The 13021-nt window shown below is 39.2% G+C and overlaps 2 protein-coding genes across 3 annotated transcripts; one reads left to right on the top strand and one right to left on the bottom strand.

The window, feature by feature from the left end:
• Positions 1-619: 619 nt before the first annotated feature.
• On the bottom strand, positions 620-6668 carry nsun4 (NOP2/Sun RNA methyltransferase family member 4). Of its 2 annotated transcripts, XM_004078942.4 has the most exons (8): positions 6524-6662; positions 5864-6089; positions 5629-5770; positions 5404-5558; positions 5149-5309; positions 4938-5062; positions 2769-2901; positions 620-2025 (listed from the first exon to the last, which is right to left on the bottom strand). In XM_004078942.4, the coding sequence occupies exons 1-8, from the start codon at positions 6617-6619 to the stop codon at positions 1882-1884; spliced, it is 1182 nt and encodes a 393-aa protein (XP_004078990.1). In that variant the 5' UTR covers positions 6620-6662; the 3' UTR covers positions 620-1881. The 2 variants fall into 2 exon arrangements, with proteins under 2 accessions (XP_004078990.1, XP_020566512.1); XM_020710853.2 differs by lacking the exon at positions 620-2025 and having other exon boundaries at positions 2798-2896; positions 6524-6668.
• A 149-nt stretch (positions 6669-6817) lies between these two features.
• Positions 6818-11978, top strand: LOC101166083 (cytochrome b-c1 complex subunit 6, mitochondrial). Its single transcript, XM_004078894.4, has 4 exons — positions 6818-6959; positions 7270-7329; positions 11415-11576; positions 11665-11978. Exons 1-4 carry the CDS (start codon positions 6912-6914, stop codon positions 11695-11697), a joined length of 303 nt encoding a protein of 100 aa, XP_004078942.1. The 5' UTR covers positions 6818-6911; the 3' UTR covers positions 11698-11978.
• The last annotated feature ends 1043 nt before the right edge of the window (positions 11979-13021 follow it).

Raw genomic sequence — 13021 nt, forward strand, 5'->3', positions numbered from 1 at the left:
ATCCCAAAAAAAAAAAAAATGCTTTTATGAAATTAAAGTTTACCAGACCCTCATGCGCTACTACACGGCTTAGCTTGTTCTTATTGACCTCCTCTGCATCGTCTAAGGTCTTCATTTATTAAGAAATTACATTGAGTAGCCTGAATGGACCAGCTCATGTTACTCTGATGGACATACAATACTTGTAGTCACTTTAGATTATTTACTATAGTTTTTGAAGTATCTGAAAGGTAATGCAGAATGTTTTAAAACTGTTCTGAGACGGTGATGTTGTGAGGTCAGTTTTGATTTCCCTGGATCTATGAAACAACAGCAGCACAAGGTTTTTTCCTCTGGTTCTCTGCTCACATTCACATCCCGGAGAATCCCTGCGATGCGGTGAACAGCTGCAGCGTGACTTTGTGTTTTTTTGTCACATAAATTTGCCCTGTGCAGTTTCTGCTAGCGTTGAAATCGTCTCTCTCAGCAGATACAGCACTTATCTCCAATTCCAGACGGGAAAACAACACAACAGGCTATAGGTTCTAAGTGTACCGACACCTTCCTGATCACCGTGATCACCATTTACGCAGGTAAATGAATCATTAAACCGTTTAAGACCCCACATAGGATCTCAAAGTGACATTGCAATAATGTTTATTTGTCTTTCTGTGTGGTGCGAGGTGAAAACAGTTGGAATACATTGGAAAGCACATCTGGGAGCATTACAGCCATCATATCCGTCTTTCCAACACAGGCTTACACGGGGACACAAAAGCGCAGCGCTCCATTGGCTAATTCAATAATAAAGCAGGCAGTCAGACGAGTCTATAGACAGGCAGAATAGAGAGTAACTCATCTCTAACAGTCTGCCGTCTCCTGAGTGTTAAAACATGTAAATTTATGGAGGAGCCCATAGGAAACACATATTTACAATACGTTTAGGTAATCACAAGATATGCAAAGAGGCGTTCGGGGCCCTCGGGACGAATGCAGTCGATACAAAAATAGTTTTATGTGTCATTAATTCTCTCTGCATTCCCTGATACATCCCTTTTTTGCCACAGTAATACAGTAATCACTCACAATCGCACTGAAAATTATCTTCACTCATCTGTGGAATAAAAAAAAAAAAAAGCGAGGGAGCAAGAACAGGGCGAGTCGTCCCATTCCAGCCTTCTGCTGCCTCTTTAATGTTCATCTGGGAGCCGCATGGATGCCGCCCGTCCCCGCGTGGGGATGGCAGCCGGCTCCGCCGCTCGGAGCAGCTTAATGACACTGGGATGTGGGTTCGTCTGACGAGAAGCACATGCACGCCTCTTTCACGCTACATTGCCTGGCCAGGACAACATAAAGGGTCATCTGCAGAGCGACTCTAAAAGAGGCAACCTCTGCACTCCCATTAGGCTGCGAATCGGGGGGAAAATTTCACCTGTGAGGGATGTCGGTGCAGAAGGGAGCCAATCCGGGGAGAGTAATGAAAGCTTCATTATCTTGTCCTTCCGCGCCAAAGCAAGTTATTAGCCGAAGCTATCAAACCTGATGAATAAGCACAGAAGAAAAAATGCCCCATTTCACTGCAGTTAAGGAGCTAATTCTCTGCAATATGAAACATTGTCTTTGCAGAACTTAAAAAAAACCCTCACACACAAATGCTTGGTGTCCTCCAGCGGGCAAAGACTGCACAGGTGACCCTGACTGCTGATCAACTATGGCCATCTAGAGGACAAACATGAAACTGCAAGCAAAGCAAGATTTGAAATCCACAGCTTTGAGGGGGATTTCCTCCATACGCTCCATGTTTCTGTTTTTGTTTAAAAAAAAAAAAGAGAAAGCATCAGCCCCGGATTGTGTGCCTTCTTTGTTTTTTTTTCCTATGGGTAATATGTCCAACAAAGCACTTTACGCAAGTCTCCTCAGTTTACAGAAATAAATGGGTCCAAAGTTGGCTGCTAAATGTGGAACGACCATCTCCCCGAGGTGGAGGTCTGGAGCGAAGCAAAAGGTGTCGCTGAACATCTTTGTGAGGGCTCGCAGATTCACCACCTGAAGGAAAAGCAGGTGAGAGGACCACATGAGAATCAGTCCGGACTTTAGTGGTCATCAAATCTTTGAAAATTCATACAAACAGACAAAATTGTCAGGGGGGAAAAAAAGGGATTTAAAAATATAATTCTTTAAAAGGATTGTTTAAAAGATGTATACATCTCAGAAGCCAATTTTTAATGCAAACTAGACTTAAGTACGGTTTAAACTGAGAAGTTTTGCACTTTTATCCACTAAACTGGCTCATTTACAAATTTCATACCAACTGTAACAAAATAACAGAAGGGCAACAAATGCCTGCAAAACCTAATTTTGAATGGGATTTCTTCTACTAGAATAACATTTTCAAACTAATTACATGAGTCTGTAACATAACTAGCTAAATTAAATGTATTAAAATTTCTACTTCTGGTAGTAGAATTATTGAGTAAGAAGATTATAGAATGCTCTAAGCAAAATTGAATGCCAAACTACCGAGACCTTCAAGAAGGGTAAAAATCTGAAGGGATATGCTGAAAGGTGAACAGCAACATTTACAGTTAAGAACATCAACAAAATCTTAAAAAAGTGGAGAAATCTCTGTGTGTAAGGGACAAGGAACAAGAGTTTCAGATGCAGGATTGTCTATGCATCATGATAAACAGGTCAAATCAATTATTTCTGCTTTTCTTCTGCTTATTTTTGTAGTGATATCGCTGCTTTAATCCCACACATTATAACTGACATCCGTTTGGTTCAAATACCTGAAGCTGAATGCCAAAGTTCTCCTGAGCCAGGTAAACAGCTTGTTCAACCACACTCAGGTTCTGGTTGAGAGACAGGGAGCAGGTGGAGTACACGATCTCTCCTCCAGGACAAGCTGCTTGAATTCCTGCTCTGCAGGGACACAGGATGTCATTCCATCACATTCACAGAGGACTGTTTGCTAGACACTGTGATGGGAACGTTGTGGAACTATAAAATGTACAGTACAAAGAGATTATGAGTTTAAGCCCTTTTTAGCTCTTAATATGTTGTTTACTTACAAAGTTTCCATGTTAGTATTAAACTTGCAAGCAGAGAACAAAAACAGCTTTAAAGACAAGATGCTTTGATAAGGAATTCCTTACGGATGCAGGAAATGTCCATTTCAATATTCAACAAAGTGATGCTGCAAAAAATTGCTTTACAGTTAAAACAGTTGTGTTACAGGAGAAAAAAAACGAAAAGAAGCAAAGAAAAATAAATGAAAAAACATCTGCAAACACAGGGTTGTTACATTGTTGCAGCACCACAGTTTTTTTAAGGCCGTGTCAAACAGCCACTACGTACATTTTGAGCTTTTTCCACAAATTAAAATTCGCTCTTTAATAAAAAACACGCCCGATATACGTACTTCATGAAAGTTTCTACATCTGTCATTTGTCGATGTGCACAGAGGTCAGCTGAGGGTTTTGGCCAACGGGTTTACATGAATTCCGTTTTGAGCTGTACAAACCTTTCAGTCAGTAGAGAATAACGCAGTTTACGTGTATTTTACGTGGTTTATACACAATTATTACGTAAATCTTACAAAATTGTGCGTGATTTTTCTGAGATGCATACACAAATTTGTAGCTGTCCACAACTGTTCCACGGATGATTAAGGGACGTTTCATGCGTGTACCACGATGCATCGCTTTCATATACGGCACATCAGGTTAAAAATGACATACTTGACGCACAAATATTGGCCCAAATTTTGCTTTTACATTGGTTTAAGGGTTTGACGTGGTTTATTCGTGATACATCTGTGTTAATTTCACATAAATATCACCATCTGGAACGTATATTCACGTAAATAAAGCTTCACAAAATCCTCCAGGTCTTTCATCTTCCAGCACGGCTTCAATAAACAGACAACTTGGTGTTTATGTTCTCATTATTTAAGGCTTTTTTTCTCATTAATTCACTGAACAAATTTTTTTTTTCCAATTTTAAAAACACAAATTTAGAAGAAAAAAAGCCATAGATTTAGCCTCTGACTTTAAAAGTGGGAAATATTACTTTCTTACAACTTGTCTCATAAATCTGACTTTCCTCTCATAAATTTTCCTTTTTTTGAAGTCGTAAATGTAAGAAATTTAAAGTAATAAATTTACAACTTTAAAAAAGACATACATTTACAAGAAAAAGTCATAAATTTACAACTTTATTCTCAAAATATTTAAATTTTCTCGTAAATCTACGACTTACGACGCAATTAATAAAAACCTTTTTTGTAAAATGGTCCGAATACTCCCTTATACTCCTGCGTTGATGAGCTTTTTTCTAACAGTGATTGTTCTTGGAGCACATTGTTCTTCATAGCAGTAAGTTGACCCCTCAAAGCTACAGAGTAGATTTATTTGGTTTGTATTATTTAAAGAAATTTACCTGCTGTGTTCATTCGTACCCTTTAAAAAATAACAACGCAGCATTGTGTCTCTGTCAAAGTATTACTCAAAATTATAAACCTCAAGGCCACATTTACTGACACTAACTACAGTGTAATTATGAAATTTGGAACTAACAAACTTTTTAGACCAATATTTTCAACACTTTATCTAGCTGCACATAGAGGAAAGAGCTTTAAAAAAATCAAATGAGGATTAAGAATAAAGTCTCATCCATTACAAGTTTAATTGAAATATTTTTCTATATTTAACGTTTTTAACTGTAGAATCTAGAAAATATACGGGAAATTTAAATTTCAACCAGAAAGAAGAATAAATTAAAGTGTTCTTTCTTCAAGCAAACAAATAAAGCACTTAAAAAGTGCATCCCACTTCTGTAATTCCTTACAAGTTTGACAAATATTCCTCTAACTTTGTGGGAAAATAAATAATAAATCACAAAAATAAAAACTTTTGTACAAATGTGTCCAATCTATGACTTCTGTGAATCAAACTTACAGGAGCAGCTCCGCCTGTAGCTGTGGCAGCCTTCGTCTCTCTCCAGTCCTGCTTTTACTGAATATATTGTTGTCATCCTCCATAAGTGAATGCCGGTCTGTGGTGCACGGAACATCAACAAGGACCTGAACTCAAAAACAAAAGTACCTGATCAGGTCAGGAATTTCCGAAAGGTCAAAATAAATGTTTTTTTTTGGTGGTGGGGCCTTACTCTGTCAAATGTGTTTTTCTCAATCTCCCCCCATGTGGTGCCATCAAACGAGCTGATGCGGACTCGCTCATCTGTCAGAAACTGTTTAGGAACATAGCTGTGGAGGACTTTCCTCAGCCGTGATGTTCTAGAAGTCGAGGCATCGTTTACACACAAAAACCCTGTTGGGTAAACACAACGTGGAGAGAAATTAGGAAAACTAGAAGTCAGAGAGAGACCAAGAAAGATGTTTAAGAGAAATGAGTGATCACTCACTCACGAGCTGAGTCTGAAGTAAAGCCAGGGTCTTTCCGCCTGGAGCAGCACACAGATCAAGCACAGTGTGACCTTCCTGAACATCAAGCGCCAAACATGGCAACACAGACGCTGCATCCATGAGGTAGTAGCCCAACAGGCCGTGGCTATCTGGTCTTAAGTAAAAGATACCAGAAGATCAAACTGCAGTGACCTTCAGAAAAAAAAATTCAGACGTTTGCTCACCTGGCAGGCTTAAATCGAGTGACATCACCTCTTGGAAACACATAGCACTTGATATTTGGGCTGAGTGGTGGAGGAGACAATTGTTGATCATTACCATCAGCACCACTGGTTTGCTTCTTAGCACCAATCTCCGATGGTTCAGCTACAGAGACAAAGAATGTAGCAACTGACCTCTGACCTTTTACACAGAAAATAATCAGCAACATCACTGCAAATGCTGTGAACCAAAACATACCCCCTCCATGTCTTTCACTGATGAAGTCTCTACATCTCTGGGCTTGGAGATCAGTTATACCAACGTCAACATCAAAGGAGAAATTATTGAGCAGGGCGCCATACTTCTTCTCTGTCAACAGGGCGACTCGCACTGAGGGCCACAGCTCCCCCAGCTGGGTACCATAGGTGGCGTCAAAATGCTGCAGGGCCAGCCTGGTGGGTGGGTGTTTGACACGTGTCGCAGCCTAAAAAGAGCAAAACAAATGTTATTTTTTTTTTTTTACAATTTAACTGTTCTGTTTTGTTTATTTATTTGTAGCAGTTTTGTATTTGTCTAATAACGTAAATCTAAAAGGTAATAAAACTATACTATTTTATTATTTTATTCATTAAATGTAAACAAAAAAGTTTCCCACCCACAGTAAATTTATAAATATACTTTTTTTTAAATAGAAGGAAAAAAATGAACCTGAGGTAATGTATAACACACATTTTAACAAGCAGGTGGTAAATAATAATTATTAGCTTAAATCTTTATTTTCAGTGGGTGCTGAGTAAAACAATAGTTCTCTTATGTCGTAAAATCAAAATTATTATAGACTTTCTATTTGCACTTTCTTTAAATAGAATTAAACAAACATTACAAACGGCTTTTTGTATTAAAGGTTTTTAAATGTACCCATTTCTCTTTGACTCGGTTCCTCCGGGGCGTCAAAAACCTTACATCTGTCGTTTTTCTGAGCAGAAGCCTGCTGCTCGGTAGAAACAAGGCCATGCTTCGGTCCAACCCGGTTTATGCTCCGTCGTTCCCGTCGATTCACAAAAAACATAGTTCCGCACTTGCACGTAAAAAAAGCAATTGGCCAGGGCAAAGCTTAACTCTAATATGATTGGACAACATAAACGTCAATCATAATTGAACCAATAGAATGTGATTTTGCGTGAGTTTTTTTTTATTCGGAGCAGTTTCCGGCGTGTGACCGACCTTGCTTTCTCCAGTAGGGACATTGACGAGTCGTGAGTTTGATTCGCCGACTTTTCGAGAAGGTTCGCCGGTGGAAAAAAAAATGGGATTTGAGACGAAGATGCTTACATACGGAGAGCCGGACGATGAGGTATGAAAAGTACTATCAATCACCATTTTGAGTTACTATAGAAGCTAAAGTTTTAAGCTTGTCAGCTAACTCTGCTGCTCAGAGTAAGTTTAGCTGTAACGTTCGGCTTCATGCCCCAACCCCAACTCAGTCACGTACTCCCACTGTATACTATAAGTGTGTCTAGAAGCACTAGCATGTTGCTGTAGAGACAGTTAGAAATTGTATACAAAAGTTAGGAGTAAAATACTTTTCTTGAGGCTTAATTTGTAAAATTACAGTCCTTTGATTTATCAAACTCAGCACAATAGATAAACTAGTGTTTATGTAGGAGGAAGATGCACCTGCAGAGGAGGAGGAAGAAGAAGAAGAGGAGGAGGAAGAAATGGTGGTAAGTATGAAAATTATGTAAACTGAGTATTATATTCATACTTGTTTAGTTTATTTATAAGCTAAGAAATCAGATACATAAATGAAGTAGTTTAAGTCTGTTCCGCTGCCGTCCCAGACTGCAAGGACCAGATTGTTCTTTTTTCTTATTGCGCCTTTGAGCAAAGATTTCACCCCCACCACATTCTCAAAATCTGTACACACCCAGTTCCCAGGGAGAGGGAAATCTAGGCATGGCGAACGACCCTACCCCTCCCAACAAGCGATGACATTACAGCTGGGAAAAAACGTCTAAAAATGAATGTGGTGCAAAAACCTATTTTAAAAGACATTAACAAAACCAAAACACACGTGTAGGGATATCATAGGGAAGTTTTGAAATTATTATGGGATGGCCACACGACCTATAACCTGTAGACTGTAAAAACAATGGATGAATCGATCCGTTCATGCACGCTCAAATTTTAAGTCACTTCCTCCTCCTTATTGCCACAATTAAGCAATTTGATTTATATTTACTCGGGCTGCACGGTGGTGCAGTGGTTGGCACTCTTGCCTCACAGCAAGAAGGCCCCCGGTTCAAGTCCGGGCTGGGGGACATGAAAAAGACAACATCAATGGGGGACCTTTCTGTGTGGAGTTTGCATGTTCTCCCCGTGCATGCGTGGGTTTTCTCCGGGATCTCCGGCTTCCTCCCACTGTCCAAAAACATGCTTCATAGGTTGATTGGCAACTCTAAATTGTCCAAAGGTGTGAGTGTGAGAGTGAATGGATGTGTGATTGAGGATATTCCACCCTGCGACAGACTGACAAGTGGCCAGGATAGGCTCCGGCAACCCCGTGACCCGAAAGGGAATAAACGGTTAAGAAAATGAAAAGAAAAAAAAATGAATGATTTATATTTACTCCTGTAACTTGGATACATTTTATACCTTTGTTGTTTCCAGATTATAAACCTTGTAATTCATCAAAAAATAATTGCAAAGTTAACTTAAACAGCTGAGAAATCTGTGATCGCAAGAATTTGTTTTCCTCACAACAACAGAGAGCGACCGGATTACAGCACCAAAAAATAACAACTCTGTCTTGTTTATTTCCAACAATGAAAGTCTGGATGATAGAAAGACAGCCACGGCTTGCAGTCATTTTGTTTGATCGTTTTTAGTTTTCATATGTTGAGAATAAGTTAGTGCGTTTTACTATAAGGAGAGTTCATTGGCTACAGCAGCCGCTTTAGCCGTTAATAACGTGTTAATGGTGTCAGCAGGTGGCGCTGTATCCCCCTACTTTGGGGGGTAAACTGCCATAAAACAAGGCAGAAGAAGAAAACGTTTGTATTTCTTAGCAGGATCTTGCGGTCCTGAAGCTTAACCTTTTGTTCTTTCATTTTTTTCTCAGCATTAAAGTAAATTTTTTCATTATTCTAAACATTTGAAGAGGTTATTGTTGCCAAAGACAAACCCTGACCGTAAACCGCTATGGAGGAAGTGACGTAATATTTGTGCATGCGCAGACGGATCGGGAAGCCGTCACAGATTAGGTAGAAACACCACCAATTCCTCACCATTGCTTCCTGATACGGGTCCCGACATTTTGAAACCAGGCGACAGTGATTGGTGCGAGCCGCTATGAATCATCGGAACTATGGCAACTGCTGTCGCCAAACAAGCAGGATCTTATTTTGAGTCCCCACCTCTTTCCAGGCTGCTACCACTTGACCGCTGCGTTTCCATTGGCTATGGAATTGCGCAAATTGGATTTGTGATAATAAATTAGCTTAATTGAAAAACACGTCAGTTTTGGAGAAAAAAAATAGCATTTATTGAAAAAAATATTTTTCTCTTAGACCTTTTTTTCAAATTAGATGAGTCACATGACCAACAATTCTGCACAGGTAGACAGTTTGCATCCATTTTCTTAACTGGGGCTGCAGAGTTGCCGGAGCCGTCCAGTCTACTGTTGGTGGAAGGAGGGATACAGCCTGGACAGGTCGCCAGGCTTCGGTTGCTCCGCTGGATCCTTGCGTAGCAGCTTGCAATGCCCGGTGGCGGGGCACGTTTTCTTGTTATGCCGGCACCCAGGCAGCTGGCGGGCCGCAGACGGAGCGCCAGCCAGCCAGAGCGATTATTTAAAAAGATCCTGTAGTTTGATTCCTGTTTTTATTTTTCCTCTCCTGAACTAATGTGGCTCACAGAGACACAGATGTCGCGGCAGAAAGCGTTTTTTGTTATTTTTTGTTTTTTCGCAGCGGGAGTGGAGCTAATACTGGGAGAGACTGAATGATCTCATGAACATTGAGACTTAAAGCTTTCTAAAATAAATAAATCCCATCTCTAAACATCCTCCATGTCTTCCATGCATTGCAATGAGTTGTACGGAGATTTGAATGCATCTGCTGTAAATCCAAGTATTGTTCACATCCGTGTTTGAATGACTTATCACCTGAGTTGGTTTGTGTTTATTCCCATAATTATGATTTAATGGAAACAGGGAAATAGTTGGGTTTTTTTCAACATTTCTAGAATTTCGATAAAGTTTTGCGCATTTGTGTAGTTGAAACACAGACTAAACTCAGCTTTCCCTTTCTAGTCACTAATGGGGCTCAGGAGAATTGTTCAAGCTGTTGAGAAAGAATCATTCCAACGTTTCAATCTAAACGGTAGTTTTGCATTTAACATTTATTCTTATTTTTATAGTTTTCCCCTCCTGGTATATATAGAGCTTTTTATATATATATATATATATATATATATATATATATATATATATATATATATATATATAGAGCTTTTTTTTTTTTAAGTCCCAAATTTTTAACAGAAATGTTTTCAATATTATCCAAGTTTTATTGTACAGAAAAGACTTGAGCTGTTATGGGTGCATGAACCCTATCGGACTGATTTAAAGGCACAAAAATGAACATTTTGTCCTCATTTTATTTGAACGGTAATATATTTACATCCTCCTGGCTGTACATACATAGGGGTAAAAATGCTGTCCTGCTATTCATTTCTAAGCCTACGACGGAGTTTTAGGGCCAGTTTACAAAAAAATATTTTTTAAAAATCTAAGTCGTAAATTTGCGAGAAAGAAAGTCATAACTGTTAAATTACGAGATTTTTTTTATAAAGTCATAGATCAAATTTTTATAAAGTCATAGATTAAAGAGGACAAACACCAAAGTTGTCCGTTATCGGAGCTTGAAGATGAAATATGTGGAGCCTTTTGTGAAGCTTTATTTCCAAATTATTATAGGTTTAAAACAAAAAGATTCTGAACCTTTTGGCGACTCAAAATCAGATTATTTTACATATGAAACTCCGCTTTCCGGGGTTCAGTGTCGGTAAAGTGGAGTTTCATCGGTAAAATAAGGAGCTCAGAGACACGTTTGGGTGTAGAGGACCACTGCAGCCTTTGTTTTCCTTTTCATTCACATAACCTGAAGTTCATTTGTCACATTACGTCATGAACCTGTCATCCCAACACCAATGCGGAAGTAAACAGTGTTACATACGCCCCCTCCTCCAGATGAAACGTCCCGTTTCAACATAAAACAACAAAGGAATGAAAATAATCTGTTATATTAGCATTAGAACGTTGAAAATGCCAAAAAAAAGTGCTATTCCTCAGACGGAAGCATCACACAGACGTAGAGATCTGGTCTTTGCTGGAGTAAGAAAGGATTCAAGTGAACAGCTGCAGGGATGCCGTTGTCTTCATCATCAAGCTGCAGAGATCCTGCAAACCACCCATCAATAAATAAAACATTAATAAATCATTAAATCAAACAAATGCGCTTCCAAACATTCAGCTCACCTGTTCCATTGAGTTTAGTCTGTCTGCTGCTGCGTGGCGTTCACTTGCTGCACTGTATGCTCACTTCCACTTTAATCTCGTAAATTTACGAGGAAAAAAAACTTTTAAATTTACGAGATTTTTTCTCAAATTTACGACTTAAAATCTTAAGTTTATTTATTTTTGGGTGGCCCTAAAGCTCTGTCGTACAGGTCGGCACTTTATGAGGAAGAATATTTTTTAGCTCCTGAGGGTTATCTTTTAACAAATCAGAAAACGTTTGTCTTCCAGGATCCCTTAGAAGCCATACGATCAAAATGTGAGCAGACCGAGCACTGTGTGCACGCTAAGGAGCGTCTGGAAATGTGTGAAGCCAGGGTCAGCTCAAGGTCCAACACTGAGGAAGACTGCACAGAGGAGCTCTTCGACTTCCTGCATGCCCGGGACCATTGTGTAAGCGCACGCTGACAAACCAGCAGAATTCTGGGCTCTTTTTTTTTTTTAATCTGCGTTTTCCTGCCTTTCCCCTTCTGTTTTGCAGGTTGCACACAAGCTGTTCCACAACGTGAAATGACCTTCCTCCTCCGTTGACACACAGTGCAGCTTTACGAACTGTTGAACCTCAAACACAGACATAATCAGCCGTCTGTCTTTAATCACAATGGAAGTGCGTGACGCCCTTTTGTACCCAATGAAAGAATTCTTCTACATTACAGTCAGTGCTAATTGATTTAAATGTCTTCAAAGAAACTCCTGAACTATCAAATCCTTATGTAGTTATTTGCCCTCACTCAGAGTTCACCTCAGGATAATGTATATGGACTAACTCTAGTAATAAAGGTTATCTTTGGTTTACCTGTTTGTTCCTTTTTTCAGTGAAATAATAGGAACTTTGCTTTTGATATTAGGAACTGTGGCCATTAGTGAGGTCCGGGAAACGGAAATGTGCTTCCGTTTCTCTGCTTTTACGCATCTTTGGGGCCAAATGTATTGAATGTGACATTTTGAGACCACAAAGACATAGCAATGCTGCAAAGAATGCATAAATTAGGAATGTTTATAAAATTGGACAGGTAAGATCTGAATACTTAAGGGAGAAATCAGTAAAAGGCGGAATGGACAGAGTTGAAAAATGAGATTTTCGCAAGAACTTGGTGAATTCCTGATATTTTATTCCATTCATCCATTTTGTTTGCAACATCAAGCCAAAAGAAAATCTGCGTCTCCTTCCTGTGACAATAACAGCTGATGAATGTGCTAAGCTAAACTAAAAATAAGTACAGATAATTTAAAATGCTAAAGTAACAGAGCTGGCTCTCAGGATTAAATCCCTGCTTTGATGAGGGGCCAAAATCAAGATATATGGGGCATTAATGCAATAATTTAAACAGCATTTGGTAGGGCTGCACGATATGAGGAAAACTCGCGATATGCGATATTAGAGATTAATATTGCGATAACGGTATAATTTGCGGTATATAAACAAATAACAAAATAACCAAAAACATCATTCCCATTTCATTGCAACAGTTTAAAAATTATACTCCAAATGACCATCGTCGACATAGGTGACAAACATCTAACATAATAGGCGTCCATGCGATTGGTCTAATGCATTAAGAGATTTATTTTATTGGTTGAATGCTTCAAGCTGCCATAAGGTTGTATTAAGGTTGTATTTACTATTTATTGCGATTTTCGCTGTCTTTTGCGATATGCATATTGCAGAGCTGGATATTGCGATAACGATAAATTTGCGGTATATTGTGCAGGCCTAGCGTTTGGATACATCAAAGTTCTACTGCCTAACTACGTTGTATCATAATGCAGCTCATCTGGTCAGTTCTCGCCCGACCTTGACACAACCTTGTGCTCCCCCTCCTGCCCCATATCCTGGG

The sequence above is a fragment of the Oryzias latipes genome, chromosome 17 (assembly GCF_002234675.1).
Source record: "Oryzias latipes chromosome 17, ASM223467v1".
In the NCBI taxonomy this organism is placed as follows: domain Eukaryota; kingdom Metazoa; phylum Chordata; class Actinopteri; order Beloniformes; family Adrianichthyidae; genus Oryzias; species Oryzias latipes.